This window comes from Rhinopithecus bieti, unplaced genomic scaffold (assembly GCF_001698545.2).
Source record: "Rhinopithecus bieti isolate Rb0 unplaced genomic scaffold, ASM169854v2 scaffold_13704, whole genome shotgun sequence".
NCBI classification, from domain to species: Eukaryota; Metazoa; Chordata; class Mammalia; order Primates; family Cercopithecidae; genus Rhinopithecus; species Rhinopithecus bieti.
The window spans coordinates 5411624-5435637 of record NW_016808231.1 but is presented as its reverse complement, the minus strand read 5'-3'; the positions used below and the strand labels follow the sequence as shown (position 1 = coordinate 5435637).

General features: G+C 51.5%; 1 protein-coding gene across 10 annotated transcripts in view; it reads right to left on the bottom strand.

Moving 5' to 3' along the window:
- The window catches only part of NLRC3 (NLR family CARD domain containing 3), a 44434-nt gene that overhangs the window by 7273 nt on the left and 13147 nt on the right, over window positions 1-24014 (bottom strand). For 2 of the 10 annotated variants that reach the window (XR_001888033.1, XM_017886271.1), the window contains exons 2-14: window positions 19958-20019; window positions 19498-19699; window positions 17648-19397; window positions 16345-16431; window positions 11648-11731; window positions 10962-11045; window positions 8342-8425; window positions 6276-6359; window positions 4343-4426; window positions 3624-3707; window positions 3069-3152; window positions 2597-2680; window positions 2068-2151 (exon numbers count right to left, since the gene is read on the bottom strand). Coding sequence is in view for 9 of the 10 variants with exons in the window: in XM_017886271.1 (XP_017741760.1) it covers window positions 2068-2151; window positions 2597-2680; window positions 3069-3152; window positions 3624-3707; window positions 4343-4426; window positions 6276-6359; window positions 8342-8425; window positions 10962-11045; window positions 11648-11731; window positions 16345-16431; window positions 17648-19397; window positions 19498-19675 (2771 nt within the window). In the remaining variant the exon portion in view is untranslated. Of the gene's footprint in view, window positions 1-226; window positions 799-1922; window positions 2152-2596; window positions 2681-3068; window positions 3153-3623; window positions 3708-4342; window positions 4427-6275; window positions 6360-8341; window positions 8426-10961; window positions 11046-11647; window positions 11732-16344; window positions 16432-17647; window positions 19398-19497; window positions 19700-19957; window positions 20020-21555; window positions 21625-22031; window positions 22057-24014 lie in introns of those variants that run through there. The other 8 variants (XM_017886278.1, XM_017886275.1, XM_017886272.1 and 5 more) reach the window with 7 other exon arrangements.

The window sequence follows — 24014 nt, the reverse complement described above, 5'->3', positions numbered from 1 at the left end:
ACCCCCGTCTCTATTAAAATAAACAAACAAACAAACAAAAAAAAAAAAACGCCAGGCGTGGTGTTGGGCACCTGTAGTCCCAGCTACTTGGGAGGCTAAGGCAGGAGAATCGCTTGGACCCGGGAGGCAGAGGTTGCAGTGAGCCAAGATCATGCCTCTGCACTCCATCCTGGGCAACAGAGTGAGACTCCATCTCAAAAATAAAGTAAAATAAAAATTATAGAAAAGGAAGTGGGAGGTGAGAGTGAAGTCCTTGTTTGTAGCTTGCACAGTTGGTTCCATTCACAAAATGGGGAACCAAGAAGCAGGTTTTTGGGAGAGAGAATGCAGGGACCCCGCACCCCAGCGAGACCCTGAGGGGAGGTGCAGAGGGGGTGTGGACGTGCCGGTCTGGGGCTCAGGAGAGAGGCCTGGGACATGGACATGGGAGTCGTTAGGACTTTAAAGATCACTGGAGCCCAGGGAAAGAAGAGCTCCAGGAAAAGAGATGCCAGGCAAGGGAAGATGGCATGGGACAGATCCCTGAGGAGCCCTGCGCTGAAGAGCCAAACAGAAGAAAAGAGGACAAGGCCCAGCCAGAGGGGACATCCTGGAAGCTGAAGGGGAAGAAATGGTCAAGGAGAAAGACCGATGAGGCTCCAAGGGTTAAACCTAGAGTTCCCTCACGCCCCAGCGACTCCACTCCCAGGTATATCCACCCAGGAGAAGGAAAGCTCACGTCCACACAGAAACTGTGCACAAAGGTCCACAGCAGCGCCGTTCCTGACAGCCAAGTAGGAAGAACCCAACGTCCATCAGCTGATGAATGGAGAGAGAAAACCTGTGTACTCATACAATGGATATCATTCAGCCTTACAAAGGAACTATGTCCTGAGACAGGCTACAATGTGGATGAACCTTGAAAATCTGACACCAAATCAAAGGCGCCAGCCGCAAAAGGCCATGTGTTGTATGATTCCATTTTTGGCCATGTGTCGCACAATTCCATTTATATGCAGTGTCCAGGGTAGGAAGATCATGGAGACAGTAGATTAGTGGTTGCCAGGGTTGGGGGAAAGGGAGAATGGGTAGTGAGTGCTAACGAGGACAGGGGTTCGTTTTGGGGTGATGGAAATGTTGTAAAATTGATTGTGATGGTTGCATCACTGAATACACTAGAAACCAGTGAACTGTATACTAAGCGGGAAGATCTTCTGGCGTGAAGATTATATCTCAATAAAGCTGGCATATGTATATGTGTGTACATATATGTATACATATATGTGTATATATATGTGTGTGTGTATGTATATATATGTATTTTTTGAGACAGAGTCTCGCTCTGCCGCCCAGGCTGCAGTGCAGTGATGTGATCTCCAAGCACTGCAACGGGTGCCTCCTAAGTTCAAGCGATTCTCCTGCCTCAGCCTCCCAAGTAGCTGGGATTACAGGCATGTGCCACCATGCCGGCTAATTTTTGTATTTATAGTAGAGATGGGGTTTCCCCATGTTGGCCAGGCTGGCCTTAAACTCCCAACACCTCAGATGATCCACATGCCTCAGCCTCTCAATGTGCTGGGATTACAGACGTGAGCCAACACACCCGGCCAATATATTTAAAAGGCAGACAAGGGCCGGGCGCGGTGGCTCAAGCCTGTAATCCCAGCACTTTGGGAGGCCGAGGCAGGCAGATCACAAGGTCAGGAGATCGAGACCATCCTGGCTAACACGGTGAAACCCCGTCTCTACTAAAAAATACAAAAAACTAGCCGGGCAAGGTGGCGGGCGCCTGTAGTCCCAGCTACTCGGGAGGCTGAGGCCGGAGAATGGTGTGAACCCGGGAGGCGGAGCTTACAGTGAGCTGAGATCTGGCCAGTGCACTCCAGCTTGGGTGACAGAGCGAGACTCCGTCTCAAAAAAAAAAAAAAAAAAAAAAGGCAGACAAGGACTGAAACGCGCCTGCTGGCCTTAGGGAAGATGAAGCTGTGTGCCAAGGGTCACTGGATTGAGCCTCTCCCTGGTGGGTACCACCAGGTTCACCCGTCCCCGACGGCCCCCGCCCTGCAGCCCCTGGGCAGGCCAACTTACTCTAAGCTGCTGAGGCTCCTGTTGAGCTGTAGTGCTTGTCCCAGGGCCTGGGCAGCGCTGGCCTGGATGAAATTCCACTGCAGGCTGGGCAGACACAGACACATGTGACTATGTGACTATGTGGCCCTGGGGCAGAGCCAAGGAGGCTCTGATGGCAGGGGGTGGAATCCCTGCAGGATGTGGCAGGAGAATTCCTGCAACCCCTGCCCAGGCTTAGTTCTCAGTGGGTCACATGTACTCCCTGTTGAGCTGTGGCCAGAGGGCTGGGGAATAAGCAAGGAAAGACGCCTCCAAATGAAGTGTGGGCACCTGGAGGCCCAGCTGTGACCACCTTTTAACACGTCTGTCTGTGGGTCAGGAGAGCACAGGATGGGGCACAGTCTGCTGGCAGCAGTCTAGCCTGGGCAGCCTCTGAGACCTTTGCAAGGGGTGTCCCCAAACCAGGCTTGGCCTGTACATCATTGGCTTGGGTGGAGCCCGGCAGCTCTGCAGAAGGGGGACAGGGCAGGGTGGAGAGCTGCAGACTCACTGAAGGGAGGTGAGGGTACGGTTTTCTCTCACTGCCACTGCGATGGCCTGGGCACCCTGGTCGTGGAGGAGGTTGGCTGTCAGGCTAGGAGAAAGGGAACAGGAGCAAGTGAGCAGGGTGCTGGCTGTGAAGCCTCCGGTCCTTGGTCACCAGGGATTCCAGGGCTCAATGCCAGGTCACACAGCCAGGACGTGGGGGAGCTTCCTGGGGATATGCTGCCCAATGGCATGATCACATCCTCATCCATCCCCACCAGCTGAGGCAGATGGTGTCATACCAGCCTCACCCTCATGCAATTTACACTATGAGAGTGGGGGACTTGCCATCCGATGCCAGGTCTCCTGACTGCACCCTCCCCAGCCAGCTCCTTCTCCAACCCTGTGATGCAGCGAGGGTGCCCATCAGCCCAGGCTCAGTGTGGGTGTGGTCATGGCATGAACAACCTGTGGAGTCACAGGCCCCCACCACGTACTCCAGGTTCTTCAGGTTGCTATTGGTACAGAGGGCATGAGCGATGGCCTGGCCTCCCTCAGGACTGATGGAGTTTTCTCGAAGGCTGAAAAAAAAAGGAAGACCTGAGCTTCTGACGGGGCAGATGAGGCATCTGGCAGAGCCAAGCCCAGGTGTTTAGGCTTCTGGAAGCCCAAGAAACTGTAGGCAGGGGACCTAGGGTTCTGCACAGTCTGGGCTGAGGTGTGAAGGAGCCAGTGCCAGCGAGCCAGTGCTGGGCCAGCCAGGTGCCCCCGCTTTAGGACCATCCACAGTACAGGGAGAGGATAGGATGACAGGGCCCCAGAGGTGCGAGGGGACAGGTGGCTCAGTGTGCATCTGGGAAGGGAGCAGCAGAATGGGCCACTGCGGGCAGCAGCTGTCCCCTGCACCCCAAGAGATCAGGAAGAGGGCCAGGCTGCCAGGAAGGCTTCCCCAGCAATAGATATCCCTGAGACAGGCTTCCCAGTGCCAAGTCCCTGCAGACAGGTGCCCGGTCAAAGAAACGCCATATTTGGAGAGGGTGGCCAGGACGTACCTGAGGCTGAGGAGGGTCTGGTTGGTGCAGAGGGCCCCCATCAGTGCTGCCACTCCTGCGTCACTGATGGAATTGCTCTGCAGACTGTGGACAGAGAAGGACGCGCACTGGGTGTGGCTGTCGCAGGACCCAGAGGGAGCTGCCCTGTCCAGTCTGGGACAGCAGGCACTGGGTTCAACAGGGAGTTGGGGGCTCCAGGGACAGTGGCGGCCACACTGCTCCTCTCCTCATCTCTCTTTCCTCGCCCATCCCCTCACCTAGCCCCTGCCAGGTGAGGGCAGGTGGGTTTAGCACAACAAACCTCCAAATTTAGACCCTGCCTTGATGTGGGTGGCCCCAGACAGCCTCAGAGCAGGGTGTACTGGGTCTGCAGCCCCCAGAGGGAGTGGTGCAGCAGGCTCCCCAAGTGTAGGTGCAGCGCTGAGCTCTCCTGCCCCCACCAAAGCTGCTACAGCTGACTCCCTCTCTAGCCACCCATGCTGGCTTCTCAAGGACACTTGGAGCTCATCATTCCAAACACTTCAGACCCCACCCCAGCCCCCACTGTCTAGGGAAATGGAGCTAGTGGGGCAGGGAGCACTGAGGACAGTGTGTACCCAGGGTTGATGTTGGCAGGGAAATGGCTCTGGGGGACAGCCATATTTCAGGACTGCCAGCCCACCATCTACTGAAAGAGAACACGGGGACTCGTCACCCTGGCAGGGGTCAGGTGGACTCACTCTAGGCTCTCCAGGCCCTGGTTCACCTTCAGGGCCTCGGCCAGGGCCTTGGAACCTCCATCACCAATACTATTACTGGAGAGCCTGCAAGAGAAGGGATATGGATGAGCCAGCCTCTGGGAGTTGCCGGGCAGGGCTGGGCGGAGGGATCAGGGTCAGGGAAGCCCTCATGGGAGGGCTGGCTCTATTGTCTCAAGGGTGGCCAGTGCACAGTTTGTTCTGCCTGAGGCCTGTTGACTGTAGTCTCTGCATGTGACCACCTGTTGCCTGTAAGAAATCAGGATAGCAAAGTCCCTCTTGACTCCCTGGCAAGAAGAGTCAACCCTTCAGTGATAAGTATTTTGGGGGGTTTTGTGAAGATGGTCAGGAAATGTTTTCTTCTGCCAGGTGGGAAGATAGTAAATGTGAGCCCAAGAAGGTTGGGGTTCACCCAGTCCTGGGAGTCTCCATTCTCCTCGGTTAGTGCTTTTGGAGTCCACAGTCAGCTAACCAGCACCCACACATCCATCAGTCTATCCATCCACTCACCCATCAATTTATCTACTTACCCACCCACTCATTCATAAATCCATCCATCCAGTCATTCATCCATCCATCCACCTACCTACCTACCCACTTACCCATTCATCTGTCCACTCATCCATCCACCCACCCATCAGTCTGCTCACCTATCAATTTGTCTGTCCATCCACTCATCCACCCATCCATCCATTTGTCCATCCATCCATCCATCCATCCATCCATCCATCCATCCATCCACTCACCCATTCATCCACTCATTCATTCAACCATCCATCTATCCACTGACCTGTCCAATCATCCACTTATCCATTTATCCATCCACTCACCCATTCACCCATCCATCCATTCATGTACCCATCCACCTATCCACCCATCCTCCCCCATCCACTACCTTCACCCATTCAAAAAAAAACCCCCCCCTTTTCTTTTGTCTGCTATCTACATTCATCCATACCCCACCCATCCATCCATCTCATCTACCCCATCACATTCATCCACTCATTTATTCAACTCCATCCCATCCCATTCACCCACCACCAATCTGCCCATCAGTTCATTCCTTATCCACCTCATCCCCCATCCTCCACCATCCACTCTCATCATCCATTCATTATTCAACCATCCATCCTTCATTACTCGTCATCATTCATTCAACCATCTTTTCCATACACCATTCCTCATTATCTATCATTCATTCAACCATCCATCCATCCATCCATCCATCAATCCATCAGTCACTTCAACCATCATCCATCCATCTCCTCGCTCATCCTTATCCATCATTCATCCAACCCCATGCGTCCTCCATCCATTCACCCTCCATCAGTCCACTCACCCATCAATTCTTTATCCATCCATAATCACCACCCAATCCATCCATGCATCCATCCACTCCACTCAGCATTATCCACTCATTATTCAACCATCCATCCATCTATCCATTGCCATCCATCAATCCACTCTCCATCCATCACTCATTCATTTATCGATTCATTAATCCGTTCACCCATCCATCCATCCATCCATCCACCCACCTACCTACCTATCCACCCCTACCCACCCATCCATCCATCCACCCACCCATACACCCATTTAACCATCCATCCATCTATCCACTCACTCATCTGTCAGTCCACTCATCCATCCATCCATCATCAGTGTATCCATTCATTCACCCATTTATCCATCCATCCATCCATCCATTCATCCATCCATCCATCCATTTACCCAGCCACCCATCCACCTACCCCACCCATCCATCCATCCACCCATCTATCCATCCATTCACCCATCCATCCATCCATCCATCCATCCATCCATCCATCCATCCTCAGGCTCACAAATATTTGTGCTGGGTTGGGCATTGTGCTGGACACTGAGGATACTAGTGTAGGCCTTTCATATGTCTCACATGAGCTCTTTCAGACTCCTGTTCTGCTTTAAGGCGTCTGCCATCCGCTGGGCTCCCATGGGCCCAATGCTGTTCTTCTGCAGGCTGTGGGAGAAAAGAGAGGGGTCCTTTAGAAAGGCTGGTCACAGCCATTCCCAGACCAACATTCAAGGTCAGGGACAACTAGTGTGCCCTCTTCATTAACTGGAGCAGGTGGGGAGGGGGTTCTCCAGATAGGTCTTTGGATTGTTGCCTAAGTGATAATAGACTGACATTATGATGAGGGAGAGTAAGGGGTCAGAGCAAATGAACCTCCCTTGCAAGGGGTAGAAAGCAGAGATCAGATTATCAGCTGATAATGCCCAACAACCTCCTGAGTGGGGAACTCCATGGACAAGTCTCTCTGGTGCCTCACCCACCAGTCTGCCTCCCATCTAGACCAGCAGGCTGCCTCCCACCCCAAGAAACCTCCCTAGGGGCTGGGTACAGTGGCTCACGCCTGTAATCCCAGCACTTTGGGAGGCCAAGGTGGGCGGATCACGAGGTCAACAGATCGAGACTATCTTGGTCAACATGGTGAAACTCCGTCTCTACTAAAAATACAAAAGTTAGTGGGGCATGGTGGCGTGCACCTGTAGTGCCAGCAACTTGGGAGGCTGAGGCAGGAGAATCACTTGATCCAGGGAGGCAGAGGTTGCAGTGAGACAAGATCCACCTCTATTGCCAGCACTCCAGCCGGCAATAGAGGGAGACTCTGTCTCAAAAAAAAAAAAAAGAAAAAAGAAAAAGAAAAAAGGAAAAAAAAAAGAAACCTCCCTAGGGAGACCCTGGCTTAGGTTCCTCTTCTGAAAAAGCTACTTCCTCTTGTACTAAATCTGGTGGAGGGAGACAGCACAGGAGAAACCCTGTCCTCATCCTACAAGGACAGACAGGCAGGACCTCTCCTGTGTGAGGCTAAATACAAATCTTAACAAATGTAATTTTCCCTGGTTCCGAAAAGGAAAGAGACTCCCCACCACCCCATTTTCTTAGAGCATTTCCTGAGAAAACTTGAGGTTGCACATGCTGCCTCTGTCCCTTTAAGATGTATGTAAATCTTTTTAAAAGCAAAATCAGCCTCTGGCCAGTTTCACAGCCTGGGAATGTCTTTTGTAAGGGTTTGGAGCCATCTCTTTGAAATGTAAACATTAAGGAAGATAGAGTCCCTCTTGCCCTGCCTTCGTGGGAATTAGGCTAGGCATCTGGCTTGAAGCTCCTAAGTACCTGCGTCAAAAAGATAAAAGAAGCTTTACTTTTCCTTTGGATAAAGGCAATTAGGGACCACAAATGGCCATTCCAATTATCCAGTGTATTTAGGATAAACGGCAAATGGTGCTGCCTGGCCCTCTTGCCTGAGGACATCTGCTTGGCTCTAGAAAAGCGAGCTTTCTGTCTTTACACTCGCATTGGCGGGTTGCCCTGATGCACCGTGCAGTCAGTTTAATGTTTATCGTCTCATTGTTGTATTCTTTCCTACATTTGTGGGTTGGTAGGAGGTATTTTACATTTTATTATTTTATTTTATTTTTTAATTTTATTTTTTGAGACAGAGTCTTGCTGTCGCCCAGGCTGGAGTGCAGTGGCACAGTCTCAGCTCACTGCACCCTCTGCCTCCCAGGTTCAAGCGATTCTCTCAACTTAGCCTCCCAAGTAGCTAGGACTACAGGCTTGCACCACCCCGCCTGGTTATTTATTTTTATTTTTATTTTTTTAGTAGAGACGGTGTTTCACTATTTTGGCCTGGCTGGTCTCAAACTCCTGACCTCAAGTGATCCGCCTGCCTTGGCCTCCTAAAGTACTGGGATTACAGGCATGAGTCCCTGCACACAGCCTGGAGGTTTTATTTTTAATTATTTCCCCAACACCTGCTCTCTTGAAAAGCAGTGGGCATCAGGTTTTCCAGAGGCCATCCAGATGGGTCAGAAGGCCTTAGGTCCTAGCCCCATCCATTCTTCCTAGCAGATAATAGGCAGTGAGGCCCTTGGAGGAGGAGGGAGAAGGAAGAGGAGGGGGAGAGAGGAGAGGAGAGAGGAGACGTGTCCACTCACTGCAGCACGGAAAGGGTCCGGTTTGAGGCCAAGGCCTCAGCCATGGACCTGGCCCCATCATCCCTGATGGTGTTGCCCTGGAGGCTGCAGACAAGAAGAGGCGCATCACTGATGGAACAGAAGCTGGAACCCAAGGGCCTGAACCCTCTCTGCAGTGGGGGCACCTCTATGGAGCAAGGGGTTCTGACCGCTATGTGCCCTCACTGCCCACCATGCAGGGAGAGCAGTCGACCCTTTGCACCACTGCCTGGAGCTTAGGTTTTTCTTTGGGTTGCTGAGCATTTGCCTGCCAGCTGGGAACAAGCTCTCTGAATAACCACAACAGGATCATCAATCATCCTCATTACAGCTGAAAGACACAGGATCCAAATGTTGGTGAGAATATGGAGAAACTGCAACACTGCTGATGGGAATGCAAAATGGTCCGCTCTCTGTGGAACATGGTCTGGCAGGTCCTTAAAAGGTTAAACATGGGTTGACCATGTGACGCAGCAATTCCATTCCTAGATATATACTCAAAAGAATTGAAAACAGGCACCGCAAGTCTTATTCACCAGTGTTCACAGCAGCGTTATTCATATAACCAAAAGGTGGAGACAACCCAAATGGCCGTTACTGGGTGAATGGATCAACACATCATGGTCTGTCCATCCCACAGAATATGATTCAGCCTTAAAATGGAGGGAAGAGGCTGGGTGCAGTGGCTCACACCCGTAATCCCAGAACTTTGGGATACCAAGGTGGGTGGATCACTTGAGGTCAGCAGTTTCAGACCAGCCTGGCCAACATGGTGAAACCCCATATCTACTAAAAATACAAAAATTAGCTGGGTGTGGTGGCACATGCCTGTAATCCCAGTTACTCGGGAGACTGAGACAGGAGAAGCGCTTGAACCCGGGAGGCAGAGGTTGCAGTGAGCTAAGAACACGCCACTGCACTGCAGGCTGGGTGAGAGAGTAAGACTCTGTCTTAAAAAAAAAAAAAGAAATAAAAAAAAGTTAAAATAAAATAAAATGGAAGGAAGCATTGACACATGGTACCACACAGAAGAAACTTAAAAACATCATGCTCAATGAATAAAGCCAGCCACCAAAGGCTGGACTATATAAATCTATATACATGAAATGTCCACTATAGGTAAATCCTTAGAAATGGGAAGCAGATTGGTGATTGCAAGGGGCTGGGGAAAGGGGAGAATGGGAAGTGACTGCTTATGGGTATGAGGTCTCCTTCAGGGGTGATGAAAATATTCTGAACTGGACAGATGTGATAGTGGCACAACATTGTGAATGTGCTAAATGTCACTGAACTGTACACTTGAAAACAGTCAGGTTTTTTCAGACGGAGTCTCGCTCTGTCACCCAGACTGGAGTGCAGTGGTGTGATCTTGGCTCACTGCAACCTCCACCTCCCAGGCTCAACTCACCCTCAGCCTCCTGAGTAGCTAGGACCACAGGCACCTGCCACCATGCCCGGCTAACTTTTTGAACCTTTTTTTTTTTTTTTTAGTAGAGATGAGGTTTTACCATGTTGGCCAGGCTGGTCTCGAACTCCCAACCTCAAGTGATCCACCCGCCTTGGCCTCCCAAAGTGCTGGAATTACAGGCGTCAGCCTCTGGGACCTGTCTAAAACAGTCAATTTTATGGTACATGAATTTCACCCTAATAAAAATAAATAAAAGAAAACACAGAACAGAAAAGTGGTACCTACTCAACTAATGATAGATACAACCACAGGCTCTTAAAAGAGATACAACGGGCTGGGCTCAGTGACTCATGCCTGTAATCCCAGCACTTTGGGAGGCCAAGGCAGGCAGATGGCTTGAGTGCAGGAGCTCGAGACCAGCCTGGCCAACATGGTGAAACCTTGTCTGTACTAAAAATACAAAAAAATTAGCCGGGCTTGGTAGCAGGCGCCTATAATCCCAGATACTTGGAAGGCTGAGACAGGAGAATCGCTTAAACCTGGGAGGCAGAGGTTGCAGTGAGCCAAGATCACGCCACTGCACTCCAGCCTGGACGACAAAGAAAGACTCCGTTTAAAAAGAAAAGAGAGAGACATAACAAACCACATCACACATCTGTCCCCTGCTCAGGCCACACACACAAGCTCAAAGTCTAGGGAAGAGCTGGAGCCTGGAAACTTGTTTAGGGCACAAGATCCCCAGAACCCAATGGGATGGGAGCCAGTATCCCATGCCTGCCATCTTTGTTTGTTTGCTTGTTTTGAGACGGAGTTTTACTCTGTCAGTCACACAGGCTGGAGTGTAGTGGCGCGATCCTGGCTTACTGCAACCTCTGCTTCCCAGGCTCAAGCGATTCTCCTACCTTAGCCTCCCAAGTTGCTGGGATTACAGGCACCTGCCACCACGCCAGCTAATTTTTGTATTTTAGTAGAGATGGCGTTTTGCCACATTGGCCAGGCTGCTGTCAAACTCCTGACCTCAAGCAATCCACCTGTCTCAGCCTCCCAAAGGGTTGGGATTACAGGTGTGAGCCACTGCGCCCAGCCGCATGCCTGCCATCATGAATCACCTCCCATTCTCATAGTTGGTGCCTGAGAAGAGGGTTTTCTGGGCCCTCTCTTGGAGTCACAAGACAGGGAGCAGGTGACACACACCTCAGAGAGGTCAGGGTGCGGTTGATCTTCAGAGCATCTGCCAGCGCCTTGGCCCCTTGTGGTCCAATGGAGTTACCGTGGAGGCTGAAGGAGGAAGAGAGAAAGAGACGCCTCCTTCATCTGTCTCCCAGGGAGGGAAGGGGAAACAGAAACTGCATTGACTTTGAAATTCGTGATCCTCTAAGTGAATGTATGAGGGCTTAAGATCTCATGTTTGGTGGAACCAGGGCAGAGATCCTTATATGAACAAGGAAGGAGTTTCCCTAAGACTGTCCCAGGTGTTGGGGGAAAGAAAGCAGGACCTGATGGACTAGTGGACTTGGGCCAAATGTGGAGATGAGAATGATGGCCCCAGATGTAGGGCCAAACATCTGGCGTGTCTCTGGCTGGAGCCCAGCAACTGAGGAGCCATGGTTCTGCCCGGCTGTCCTTCCGTCCCACCAGGAAGGCATGTGCGCTAAGGTGTGGCCTCCCTGTGTCTTATTCCCACAGGAGTCTTAGAAGCTACTCCAAATGAAGTATGGGTATTATGTCCAGATGCTACCCAGGGGCTGAATCATGGGAATCAGGGACGAACAGACAGGTAAGACCCCAGTCATTTCCTAGGAGGGGAGGGGACTTCACAAGATGCCTCACAACTCTTCTGGTTCCAATGGCGAAAGTTCGGCCTTGGTTGTCCTACTTACTCCAGAGAGGTCAGACTTCTGTTGACCAGGAGGGATCTGGCCAGAGCTTTGGCCCCTTTGTTACTTATCTGGTTCTCTGCCAAGCTGCCCAAGGAAAGGGAGAGGAGTGGTTATTTTGGGCATGCACATCTCATGGCCTCTTCCTCAACACCGTGCCCATGATTATTCCTGTAGGCCTCCCCCCATCATCAGGGTCTGGACACAGCTGGAGATGAGGTGACCCCTGGAGCAGAATGCCAGGCACAGCAGAGCCCCTGAGCCTGGGCAGCATAGGGGCAGGGTAGGAGGACAGACCCTCACCATGGCAAAGGGTCCCTGAAAAAAGTTTAACCAGAATCCAGCACAGCAGCTTCTACACAAACAGCACAGCAAAGAAAATGGAAATCTCAGAAGCCTAACATGCAGATGGCAGCCAGTGGTGTGCTGGTAAACTGGCTCCCAGGAAAAACAAAATTTCAAAAACTGGGCTATGCATGGTGGCTCATGCCTATACAATCCTAGCACTTTGGGAGGCCCAGGTGGGAGCATCACTTGAAACCAGGAGTTTGAGACCAGCCTGGGCAACATAGGAAGATCTTGTCTTTACAAAAAAAAACATAAAAATTAGCCAGGTGTGGTGGCACATCTGTAGTCCAAGCTACTTAGAAGGCTGAGGAAGGAGGATTTAGCCCAGGAGGTAGAGGCTGCAATGAGTCATGATCAGTGACATCACTGCGCTCCAGCCTAAGCGACAGAGTGAGACCATATCTCAAAACAACAACAACAAAACAAAAAGCAAATGCAAAAACAAATGCTACCAAACTGATTTGTAGCATTTGCCAATTTCCACGGTATAAATACTCCCACCAACACCAAGTTCAAGCAACTCCAGCTTGCAAAATTCCTGAAAATTTAACAATCAGCTCTCATGAACTGGTACAAATGAATTTAGGCAGACTACTGATCCTAGCCTCTTTTCTAGTGCAAAATGGCAAATAGTGGAGTTATTTAAAATTAGCTTTAAAATTAAAAAAAAAAAGCACATCTTGATCTGCCTTGAGAGCATGGTTCTGGCAATATGGTGATGGATCAACTCAATGTTGCTTCATGTTTCCAGTTGCAGAAATAGTAGCTGTCTAGGCTCTTTGCAGTTTGTAGGCATTCAGCCCCATGGGATATAGTAGTTCAATTAGAATCCCCAGGCTGGTGCTGTTCTTTTTCTTTTTTCAGACAGGATCTCATTCTGTCACCCAGGCTGGAGTGCAGTGGCACAATCATGGCTCACTGTAACCTCGAACTCCGGAGCTCAAGAATCCTCCCACTTCAGCCTGCCAAGTAGCTGGGACCAGAGGTGCATGCCACCACACCTGGCTAGTTTTTTAATTTTTTGCAGAGACAGGTTTTTACTATGTTGCCCAGGCTGGTTTCAAACTCCTGGGCTCAAACGATCCTCCTGCCTTGGCCTCCCAAAGTGCTGGAATTACAGGCATGAGCCACTGTACCCAGCCTGGTACTTTTCAAGCTATATTCAAGCAAACTGTTCACTGGAATAAAGTCTCTTTTCTCTAAATTCCTTTTCAGAGAACTTCAATTCACAGCATTCGTCCAGGCCACCTCTATATAAATGTTCTCAAATTCTAAAGTGCTTCCATCCCCCTGCGACTTTATGGTATTTTATAAGTTGTATTTAACTTATAGTTGAAATAGGGATGTGGCACTGAGGATCAGCTACAGAGAGGCAAAGAAGAGCATGTGGCCAGAGAAGAGATTTTTTACTTCATTCAGAATAATTTACTTTTATTTTTATTTTTAGTAAAGATGGCATCTTGCCATATGTTTCCCAGGTTGGTGTTGAACTCCTGGCCTCAGAGAATCCCCCCACCTTCCAGATTGCTAGAATTATAGGAAAGAGCCACTGTGCCTGGCCCCCGAATAATAATTTCTGAGCACTACCTAGCCTCCTTTAAGCAAAACTAAAAGTTGGCTATTTTGTCATGTGCTAAAATGCTGGGGCTCTCACAAAGGCAAAAAATTAATAATAATGATAATTTGTCATTCTTTTTTTTTTTTTTTTTTTTTTTTGAGACAGAGTCTTGCTGTGTCGCCCAGGCTGGAGTGCAGTGGCGCGATCTCGGCTCACTGCAAGCTCCGCCTCCCGGGTTCCCGCCATTCTCCCGCCTCAGCCTCCGAGTAGCTGGGACTACAGGCGCCCGCCACCTCGCCCGGCTAGTTTTTGTATTTTTAGTAGAGACGGGGTTTCACCGTGTTAGCCAGGAGGGTCTCCATCTCCTGACCTCGTGATCCACCCCCCTCGGCCTCCCAAAGTGCTGGGATTACAGGCTTGAGCCACTGCGCCCGGCTGGAGAATTTGTCATTCTTTTTCTTTTCTTTTCTTCTTCCTCTTTTTTTTTTTTTTTTGAGATGGAGTCTCACTCTGTTGCCCAGGCTGGAGTGCAGTGGCACAATCTTGGCTCACTGCAACCTCTACCTCCCGGACTCAAGCAATTCTCCTGCCTCAGCCTCCTGAGTGGCAGGGATTACACACACTCACCACCACGCCCTGCTAATTTTTGTATTTTTAGTAGAGACAGAGTTTTGCCAGTTTGACCAGGCTGGTCTTGAACTCCCGACCTCAAGTGATTCACTGGCCTCAGTCTCCCAAAGTGCTGGGATTAAAGGCGTGAGCCACCGCCCCTGGCCTAGATACCCTTCTAACCCCATTTTTACCCTCTTTAGGCACAGAAATGACTTGTTCAAACTCACACAGAGCCTACACCTCTAACCACACTCCCTAGTGATTTATTTTTGTTCCTGAATCAGTCTAAATTGCCATTAACTCAGATAAAGATTATTTCAGCCGGGCGTGGTGGCTCACGTCTATAATCCCAGCACTTTGGGAGGCCGAGGCGGGTGGATCACGAGGTCAGGAGATCGAGACCATCCTCGCTAACACGGTGAAACCCCATCTCTACTAAAAACACAAAAAATTAGCTGGGCGTGGTGGCAGGCACCTGTAGTCACAGTTACTCGGGAAGGTGAGGCAGGAGAATAGTGTGAACCTGGGAGGCGGAGCTTGCAGTGAGCCGAGATGGCACCACTGTACTCCAGCCTGGGCAGCAGAGCAAGACTCTGTCTCAAGAAAAAAAAAAACAAAAAAGATTATTTCAGAACCCAGAGGCTTGTATGAGAATGAAGAATTACCCTTGGGTACGGTGGCTCACACCTGTAATCCCCGCACTTTGGGAGGCTGAGGCGGATGGATCACCTGAGGTCAGGAGTTTGAGACTAGCCTGGCCAATATAGTGAAACCCTGTCTCTACTAAAAATACAGAAATTAGCTGGGCGTGGTGGTGGGTGCCTGTAGTCCCAGCTACTCGGGAGGCTGAGACAGGAGAATGGCTTGAACCCGAGAGGCAGAGCTTGCAGTGAGCCAAGATCGTGCCACTGCACTCCAGCCTGGGCAACAGAGTGAGACTCCGTCTCAAAAAAAAAAAAAAAAAAATTACCCCTGGGGTTCTCTTCTCTAAACTCACCTCCCTAGGTCTCCAACAGCCACCTTTAGAGGATCAGTCACATTGATTGAACCACAAACCCTGGGTGTGTGTAGTTTCTCAGATCCAGGAATGTTACTCCAGGAGAGATTTCATAAGCGCACATTCAACATATGAACTTTTGTCTAATTACAAGATGCAGGGTTTTTTGTTTGTTTTGCTTTTTGAGACGCAGTCTTGCTCTGTTGCCCAGGCTGGAGTACAGTGGCGCGATCTCAGCTCACTGCAAGCTCCACCTCCCAGGTTCACACCATTCTCCTGCCTCAGCTTCCTGAGTAGCTGGGACTATAGGCGCCCGCCACCACGCCCAGCTAATTTTTAGTAGAGACGAGGTTTCACCGTGTTAGCCAGGATGGTCTCAATCTCCTGACCTTGTGATCCGCCCGCCTCGGCCTCCCAAACTGCTGGAATTACAGGCGTGAGCCATCACGCCCAGCCACAAGATGCAGTTTTAATTAAAAATTGTTTAAATTGATTTATAATTAAATTTGAAATTAAATTTTAATTAAATTAAATTTGAAATTTAAAATTTTAATTATAAATGCAGTTGGCTGGGCGCAGTAGCTCACGCCAGTAATCCCAGCACTTCAGAAGGCCGAGGTGGGTGGATCACGAGGTCAGGAGTTCGAGACCAGCCTGGCCAACATAGTGAAACCCCGTCTCTACTAAAAATACAAAAACTAGCCAGGCGTTGTGGTGGGTGCCTGTAATCCCAGCTACTCGGGAGGCTGGGGCTGGAGAATTGCTTGAACCTGGGAGGCAGAGGTTACAGTGAGCCGAGATCGTGCCACTGTATTCCAGCCTGGGCGACAGAGCAAGACTCTGTCTCGGTGGGGAAAAAATGCAATCCTGTGCCTAGAATGCTGTTGGACAGCAAACTTGGAGAGGTGCTTAGAGAACATCGTGCCTGGTGTTATGTCAGCACATGTAGTGTCGAGTCCTCGGCCAGGTCACCTCCCTCTTCCTACTGATGAGGCACCTGAGCCTCTGGCACTTTCTGGAATTGGGCAGAAACAAGCAGGCTGCATCTGGAGCCACATGCTCCAAAGACACCTCTCCATGGCAGCACCACTGCTGTGCTGAATGGAGGATGATGAGAAGAGGGTTCCATACCCCCCATACCCCACAAGACCATGGGCACCCTGGGGTCCCCTGGGTCTGCATTACCTGATCTTCTGAATGCGACAGTCCTTCCCACTCAGCACGCTGCCCAGCAGCTCCATCACGGGGTCCTGGAACTGGTTGGTGTCCAACCTGGCCAAGGGAAGCAGTGACAGTGAGTGTCCCACCCGCCCACTGGCAGGGTGGGGGCCCTGGCCCAGGGCCTCTGCCTCTCTCCATCCCATTCAGAGCCGTCACCGCAGCTCTGAGATCTGCACTCAGCCCCGGTGCTCGAACCTTTCCCATGAGAGTGAAGAGGAGGCTCGGTGCCCATGAGACCTGCCGTTCCTATGCAGAATGGCATCTTCCACGGGCTGTCGTCCTCACCACCCCACACGCCGCCTGCCTCTGCGGGACACCTGGATGACCCTCAGCCTGTGTCCTTTCCTCCCTGCTCACTGAGGTCCAGAGCGGCGGGCGGGGGGTGGGCTGAGAGCATTCAGGGGGGCAGCTTCTGTCAGACTGGATGGTTCTGAGGGGTTATGAAGTGAATTGTGTTCCCACAAAAGATAGGAAGTCCTAACCCCCGGTGCCCCAAGTATGTGGCTTTATTGGGAAATGGGGTCACTGCGGATGTACTTTGTTAAGGTGGGGTCATGCTGGAGTGGGGTGGGCCTGTAATCCAATGTGACAGTGTCCTTTTAAGACTAGAAAGCACTGTCCAGGAGCAGTGGCTCATGCCTGTAATCCCAGCACTTTGGGAGGCTGAGGTGGGCGGATCACCTGAGGTCAGGAGTTCGAGACTAGCCTGGCCAACATGGCGAAACCCCGTCTCTACTAAAAATACAAAAATTAGCCAGGCATGATGGTGGGCACCTGTAATCCCAGCTACTGGGGTGGCTGAGGCAGGATAATTGCTTAAACACAGCAGGCGGAGTTTGCAGTGAGCCGAGATCGCACCACTGTATTCCAGCCTGGGCGACAGAGCAAGACTCCATCTCAAAAAAAGAGAGAACAGCACCATGTGGAGACAGACACAGGGAGAAGATGGCCAGGCAATGGGTCAGAGACTGAAGTAATGCAGCCTTTAGCCAAGGGTTGCCGTCAAACACCAGAAGCTAGAGAGGCAGGAAGGAACGTCTCCCATATGTTTCAGAGAGCACGTGGCCCTCCTGGCACCTTGATTTGAGACTTCTGGCCTCTAGAACCGCGAGAAAACACACTTGAGTTGTTTTAAGCCACTAAGTTCATGGTCCTCTGTTACAGCAGCCCTAGAAGACTGATAGAGAAGCTCGGTGGTGGGGAGGGGATGGCTTCTGCTCTCTCCTCTGCCCCTTCCGCAGCCCCTGACCCCCGCTCTGGCACCCACCTGAGCTTCCGGCAGTAGAGCAGCTGGGGCAGCAGGCTCTGAAGGACGCCCTGGCTGAGGCTCAGGGACAGGTTGGCCTCCTGGGCACAGGCGTCGGACACCTGAAGGAGGTAGGCCAGGGCGGCATGGTGCGGAGGACCGGTCAGCCTGGCCAGGGCCCCGCTCTCCATGGCCTCCTCCACACTGCGGACCAGCTCTCTGTGCTGCAGCTCGTGTAGGCAGTGTAGGACATTGATGTCCCGTGCACAGACTGCAGCATCAGGGCGCAGGCAGCCCTGCAGGAGCTCAGCCACTTGGGTCCGGTAGGCCTGGTGCTCGCCTTGGGCCAGGAGGGAGCCAGCCAGGAGGGCATTGACCCTCGGAGACAAGAGGCCGGAGAGGAAGCGTAGGAACACGTCCAGCCTCCCGTCCTCTGCCTGCATGGCCCGCTGGGCTGCACTCCTGAAATGCGTGAGGAAGCCCAGCCTGGGCCAGGATACACCGCTCTCAGTGAAGAGGTCGAAGATGGCCCTCCTGGATGCGCCATAGTAATACGCGGCTGCCACAAACTCCTGCAGGGACAGGTGGGTGAAGCAGTAGGCCACCGATGATGCCAGCGTTTCCTCCCGCTGCAGGAAGCAGCTGCACAGGGCACCCTGCAGCAGAGCGAGGTCCACACCGAACGCCTTCATGTCTTGCTCATAAAACACGTATTTCTTCTTGAGCAGCCCATGGAAGGCCAGCCGGCCCAATGTCCCCACCATCTTTCGGCCACCGTGGGCCACCTGCTCAATGCGAGGGCTTGCCTTGCCCTTCTCCTGCCCCTCCCCGCTGAGGGCCATCCTAAAGTACCATGAGTAGAGCTCGCACAGGGTCCTCGGGGGCCACAGGTCTGCGTCCTGGGGCCCCGTCCTGCTGTGCCACAGGTGGCCTAGCGCCGCCCCCGTGAGCCTGCAGAAGGCTGGGACGGTGCACATCAGGTACAGGGCCCTGTCGGCCTGTACTTGGCTCAGCACCCAGCCCAGGAGGGCCTGGTCCTTGGGGAACATCTGCTCCAAACACACTTTGATCTCCTCCTCATTAAAGCCCCGGATCTCCGTCATCCGATCCACCAGGCCCCCCGGGATCTGGCCAGATGCACTGGGACGGGAAGTGATCCAGATGGAAACTTCTGGAAAGAGGTTGCCACGGATGATGTTGGTGATCAGGTGGTCCACCGGGATCTCCTTCTTGGGGTCCATGCAGGCCACAGTGTTGGAAAAGTCCAGAGGCGTCCTACACTCATCCAAGCCGTCCAGGATCAGGAGGGCCCTGGCTGGGACTGCCACTGCCAGGCTGGGCTCGCCAATGTGCGGGAAGATGGAGCAGATGAGTCGGTCAGCGCACAGCTTCTCGTGGGTGTTGAGATCTCGGAAGGTCAGAGGCAGCACCAGCGAGAAGTCCTTGCCGACCTGCCCATGGGCCCAGAGGCGGACGAAGTGCCTCACCAGGGTGGTCTTGCCCATGCCGGCCACCCCAATGGTGATGGAGACCCGGGGTGGGACCGACACCCGGGAGAGAGGCAGGAAGAGCCGGTCTAGGGCGACGGTCCTGGCGGGGCGCCCACCCCCGCGGGTGGCCTCCACCTGTGTGAAGTCATGCTCCCTCAGCTGCAGGTCCGTCAGGCCCTCCACCAGCAGGAGGGAGGCCAGCCTGTGGCAGGGTCCGGCCAGCTGCAGGCCACCTGCCACCTTGCTCAGAAGGGCCTTGCGGTGCCTCTGTATCATGGAGTCTGTGGGACAGAGGCCAGTGGGGAGGGCGGGTAAGGGAAGAGTGGGCACAGACAGCCCAGGTATCCCCCACCCCGTGTCTGCCTCCCAAGCCAGTCCTACCACTGCTGCAGGGCCCCAGCGGGGAGTCCGGTGTCTTGTCCAGGGCCTGAGGCGTCTGGGAGCCTTGACTGCCCTTCCCAGACAGCAGATCCATGAGGGCTTTCACCTGCTCGGCCGGGGAGCCTGTGCCGTGGCCCTGGCCGGCCTCCCTGCCTGTCTGCACCTCTTGCTTCCTCATGGAGTTGGAGATTACTTCCAGGAGCTGTGAAGAGAGGGCCTGAACCTGCTGCCTGCCATGCTCCCCATCCAGCAGCCTGGGACAGGTGAGCAAGTCCCCAGGAACGGGGTCAGGGATCCCGTCTTCCTCTTTCCTCAGCCTTTGGGTAGCCCACTGACCTGATTTCTAAGAACGGACTGGAAGGGCCATTTGTTCCTGGATGGTGACAATGATCACACGAATGCAGGGGCCCAGTGGATGAGAACTGGGGCCCTGGGCTTGCACCCTGGCCCTGCCACTTACCAGATAGGTGACCGTGGGCAGGCTGAGTCTCCTCTCTGCGCCTTGGTGTCTTCATTTGTGACCTGGAAATGGTGATGAGGTTACAAGTAAGTTCGCTCAGAAGGAGGGAGGAATGAAAGAAGCCACCCTGTTGGAAGATGTGGGAAAAAGGAAAAAAAAGCCACTCTGGGGATGCTACACTGTGTGGTTCTGACTGACATTCTGGAAAAGGCAAAAGTATGGAGACAGGAAGACAGTGAAAGAAAGGGCCAGTAGGGGCCAGGGGTTGGGAGGAGGGGTGAACCGGTGGAGCACAGACGATTCCTAGAGCAGTAACATGACTCTGTAGGGTCCTACAGTGGTGGGTCCATGTCATTATCATTATACATTTGTCCAGACCCACAGAATGTACAACTCCCAACACTTTGGGAGGTTGAGGTGGTGGATTGCTTGAGACCTGGAGTTTGAGACCAACTTGGGTAGCATAGAACCCATCTCTAAAATTTTTTTTAAATTAGCCAGGTTGGGGGTATGTGTTGGTAGTCCCAGCTACTTGGGAGGCCAAGGCAGCAGGATCGCTTGAGCCTAAGAGGTCGAAGCTGCAGTGAGCCATGATCACACCATGGCACTCCAGCCTGGGTGACAGAGCAAGACCCCATCTCTAAGAAAAACAAAATAAAACAAAAAACTCTGAATTATTCTTGCTACTGAGTTAAAGCAAAAAAAAAAAAAAAAAAAAAGAGTGAGTCAGAATATAAACTAAGGGCGTTGGCAACATGCCCATGTAGGTTTACTGATTGTAATCAATGGACCACTGTGGCAGGGGACGGTGATAGTGGCAGTCTGGGTGGGGGCAGGCATGGGGCGTATGGGAAGTCTCTGTACTTTCCCATCCGTTTTTCTATAAGCCTGACCAGATGCGGTGGCTCATGTCTGTACGCCCAGCACTTTGGGAGGTCGAGGCGGGCAGGTCACTTGAGGTCAGGAGTTTGAGACCAGCCTGGCCGATATGGTGAAACCCTGTCTACTAAAAATACAAAAATTAACTGGGCATGGTGGCTCATGCCTGTAATCCCAGCATTTTGGGAGAACGAGGCGGGCAGATCACCTGAGGTCAGGAGTTTGAGACCAGCCTGACTAACATGGAGAAACCCTGTCTCTATTAAATATACAAAATTAGCCAGCCATGGTGGCACATGCCTGTAATCCCAGCTACTCATGAGGCTGAGGTGGGAGAATCACTTGAACCTGGGAGGCGGAGGTTGGAGTGAGCTGAGATCACGCCATTGCACTCCAGCCTGGGCAACAAGAACGAAACTCTGTCCCAAAAAATAAGTAAAGAAATAAAAAATAAATTAGCCAGGCATGGTGACGGGTGCCTGTAATCCCAGCTACTCAGGAGGCTGAGGTAGGAGAATCACTTGAACCTGGAAGGTGGAGGCCGCAGTGAGCTAAGATAGCACCACTGCACTCCAGTCTGGGGGAAAGGGCGAGACTCCATAATCCTAAAATTGCTTTACAAGGAAAAGCTTATTAATTACAAAAAGGAAATAAAACAGAGAAGAAGGAGGAGTTGAAAAAGAGAAATTGCTGGTTCTTAGAGCAGCTGTTTTTCTTACTATGTTCCTGGGGTCTCCTGGGAGTGCAGGAACTTCTGGGCTCCCAGCAGCGCTGTTGGCCTGCTGCTGCTGGGGACAGTGATACAGAAATGCAGAGAGGCAAAGCCGAGGCCCCCCACTCCCATTTGCCTCCTTGTTGCCAAGACTGGTTGTCATCCTGCCCCCACGGCCCTCCCACAGCCAAGGTGGACACTGAGGCTCCGAACTTGCGTCCACCCACCCTGCTTCCCTCCTCACTGGGCACCCTGGCCACAGCAGCCCCTCCAGCGTGGCCCCAGGAACTCAATGGATGGGGCTCAGCCCTCCATTGTCCACGGTTCTAGGAGAAAAAACACAATGTGGCTAGCAGAGGTGATGGCCCACTGCTGCTGATGGCAACCCTGCATTCAAAAATAACCCCTGGTGTTGTCACTGCACAGAGAAGCAGGTTGGACCCCACCTGTCCACAGGGCATTTCCCTGGTTCTCAATGTTTACCTTAAGAGTTTGCTGTCAGGCTGGGCGCAGTGGCTCACACTTGTAATCCTGGCACTTTGGGAGGCCAAGGCGGGTGGATCACCTGAGGTTAGGAGTTCAAGACCAGCCTGGCCAACATGGTGAAACCCCATCTCTAATAATAATACAAATGAGCTGGGTGTGGTGGTGGGCGTCTGTAATCCCAGGCACTTAGGGGGCTGAGTCAGGAGAATTGCTTGACCCTGGAAGGCAGAGGTTTCAATGACCTGAGATCATGCCACTGCATTCCAGCCTGGGCGACAGAGCGAGACTCTGTCTCAAAAAAAAAAAAACCAAACAAACAAACAAAAAACTTGCTGTCTGCAGCCCTGGGATTCAGCAGGCTCCCTCACCTTGGATTTGCAGTGGGGAGCCTGGCTTTTTCTTTTTTTTTGTTTTTTTTTTGAAACGGAGTCTTGCTGTGTCACCTAGGCTGGAGTGCAATGGCGTGATCTCAGCTCACTGAAACCTCTACCTCCCAGGTTCAAGCAATTCTCCTGCCTCAGCCTCCCGAGAAGCTGGGATTACAGGCACCTGCCACCACACCTGGCTAATTTTTGTAATTTTAGTAGAGGTAGGGTTTCACCATGCTCTCCAGGCTGGGCTCGAACTCTTGACCTCGTGATCCCCCACCTCAGCCAAGCCTGACATTTTAACACAGGTGATGCTTTTTATCTGGAAAATGATAAAAGAAGCTTAGCAATAAGTAAATAAGTAATAAGTAAATAGTAAAGTAAAATAAGTAAAATACCATTTTTCAGGCATTCACGTCATGGTGTTGAAAAAGTAAGGAGTGCGATCAGTTTGAGGTTGGTGGCACCCAGGCCAGCTGAACTAACCTGGAACATTAGGAACAGGCCAAGGCAAGGCCAGTCTCCTTATGCTGCCCGAGATCTTGTTGGCTCTTCCCATTCTTTTATTCTTCTAAATGTCAAAACCAAGAGGGATAAAAAAGATGGGATTTTGGGATAGGCACAGTGGCTCATGCTTGTCATCCCAGCACTTTGGGAGGCTGAGGTAGGAGGATCACTTGAGCCCAGGAGTTTGAGACCAGCCTGGGCAAAGTAGTAAGACCCTAGCTCTACAAAATAAAAATTAAAAAATTAGCCAGGCATGGTGGTTCACACCTGTAGTCCCAGCTACTTGGTAGGCTGAGGTGAGAGGATTGCTTGAGCCTGGGAGGTTGAGGCTGCAGTAAGCAGAGATTACACCATTGCACTCCAGACTGGGCAACAGAGTGAAACCCTGTCTTAGGAAAAGAAAAAGATGGGATTTCAATTGACATTGCCTCATGTGCATGGGTCCATGTGGGTAGTCTGCGGTCTTTTAGATCCTTCGGTAAAACTTTATATTTTTTCTCACCTCGATCTTGCCAGTTCCTTATTTGCATCTAGGTATTTTAAAATAGTTTTGTTGTATGATGAATATTGTTGGTATAACAGATGATTGACTTTTGTTTATTTTATCTCATGTCTCATCAACATATTAAATACTCACATTGGTTCTCATCATTTTCCAGTTAATTTTCTTCAGGTTTTCAAATTACTTCAGCAAGGCTGGGCACGGTGGCTAACACGCATAATCCCAGCACTTTGGGAGGCCAAAGCGGGCAGATCACTTGAGGTCAGGAGTTTGAGACCAGCCTGGCCAACATGGCAGAACCCCATCACTACTAAAAATACAAAAGTTAGCTGGGTGTGGTGGCGTGTGCCTGTAATCCCAGCTACTGGGGACACTGAGGTGAATCGCTTGAACCCGAGAGGAGGAGGTTGCAGTGAGGTGAGAATGCACCCCTGCACTCTAGCCAGGGTGACAGAGAGAGACACCATCTCAAAAAAAAAAAAATTATTCAGCAAGAATAATTTTTATCTCTTCATTTCTGAAAACTATGTGTGTGTGTGTGTGTATATATATATATATATATATTTTTTTTTTTTTTTTTTTTTTTTTTTTTTTGGTGGATGT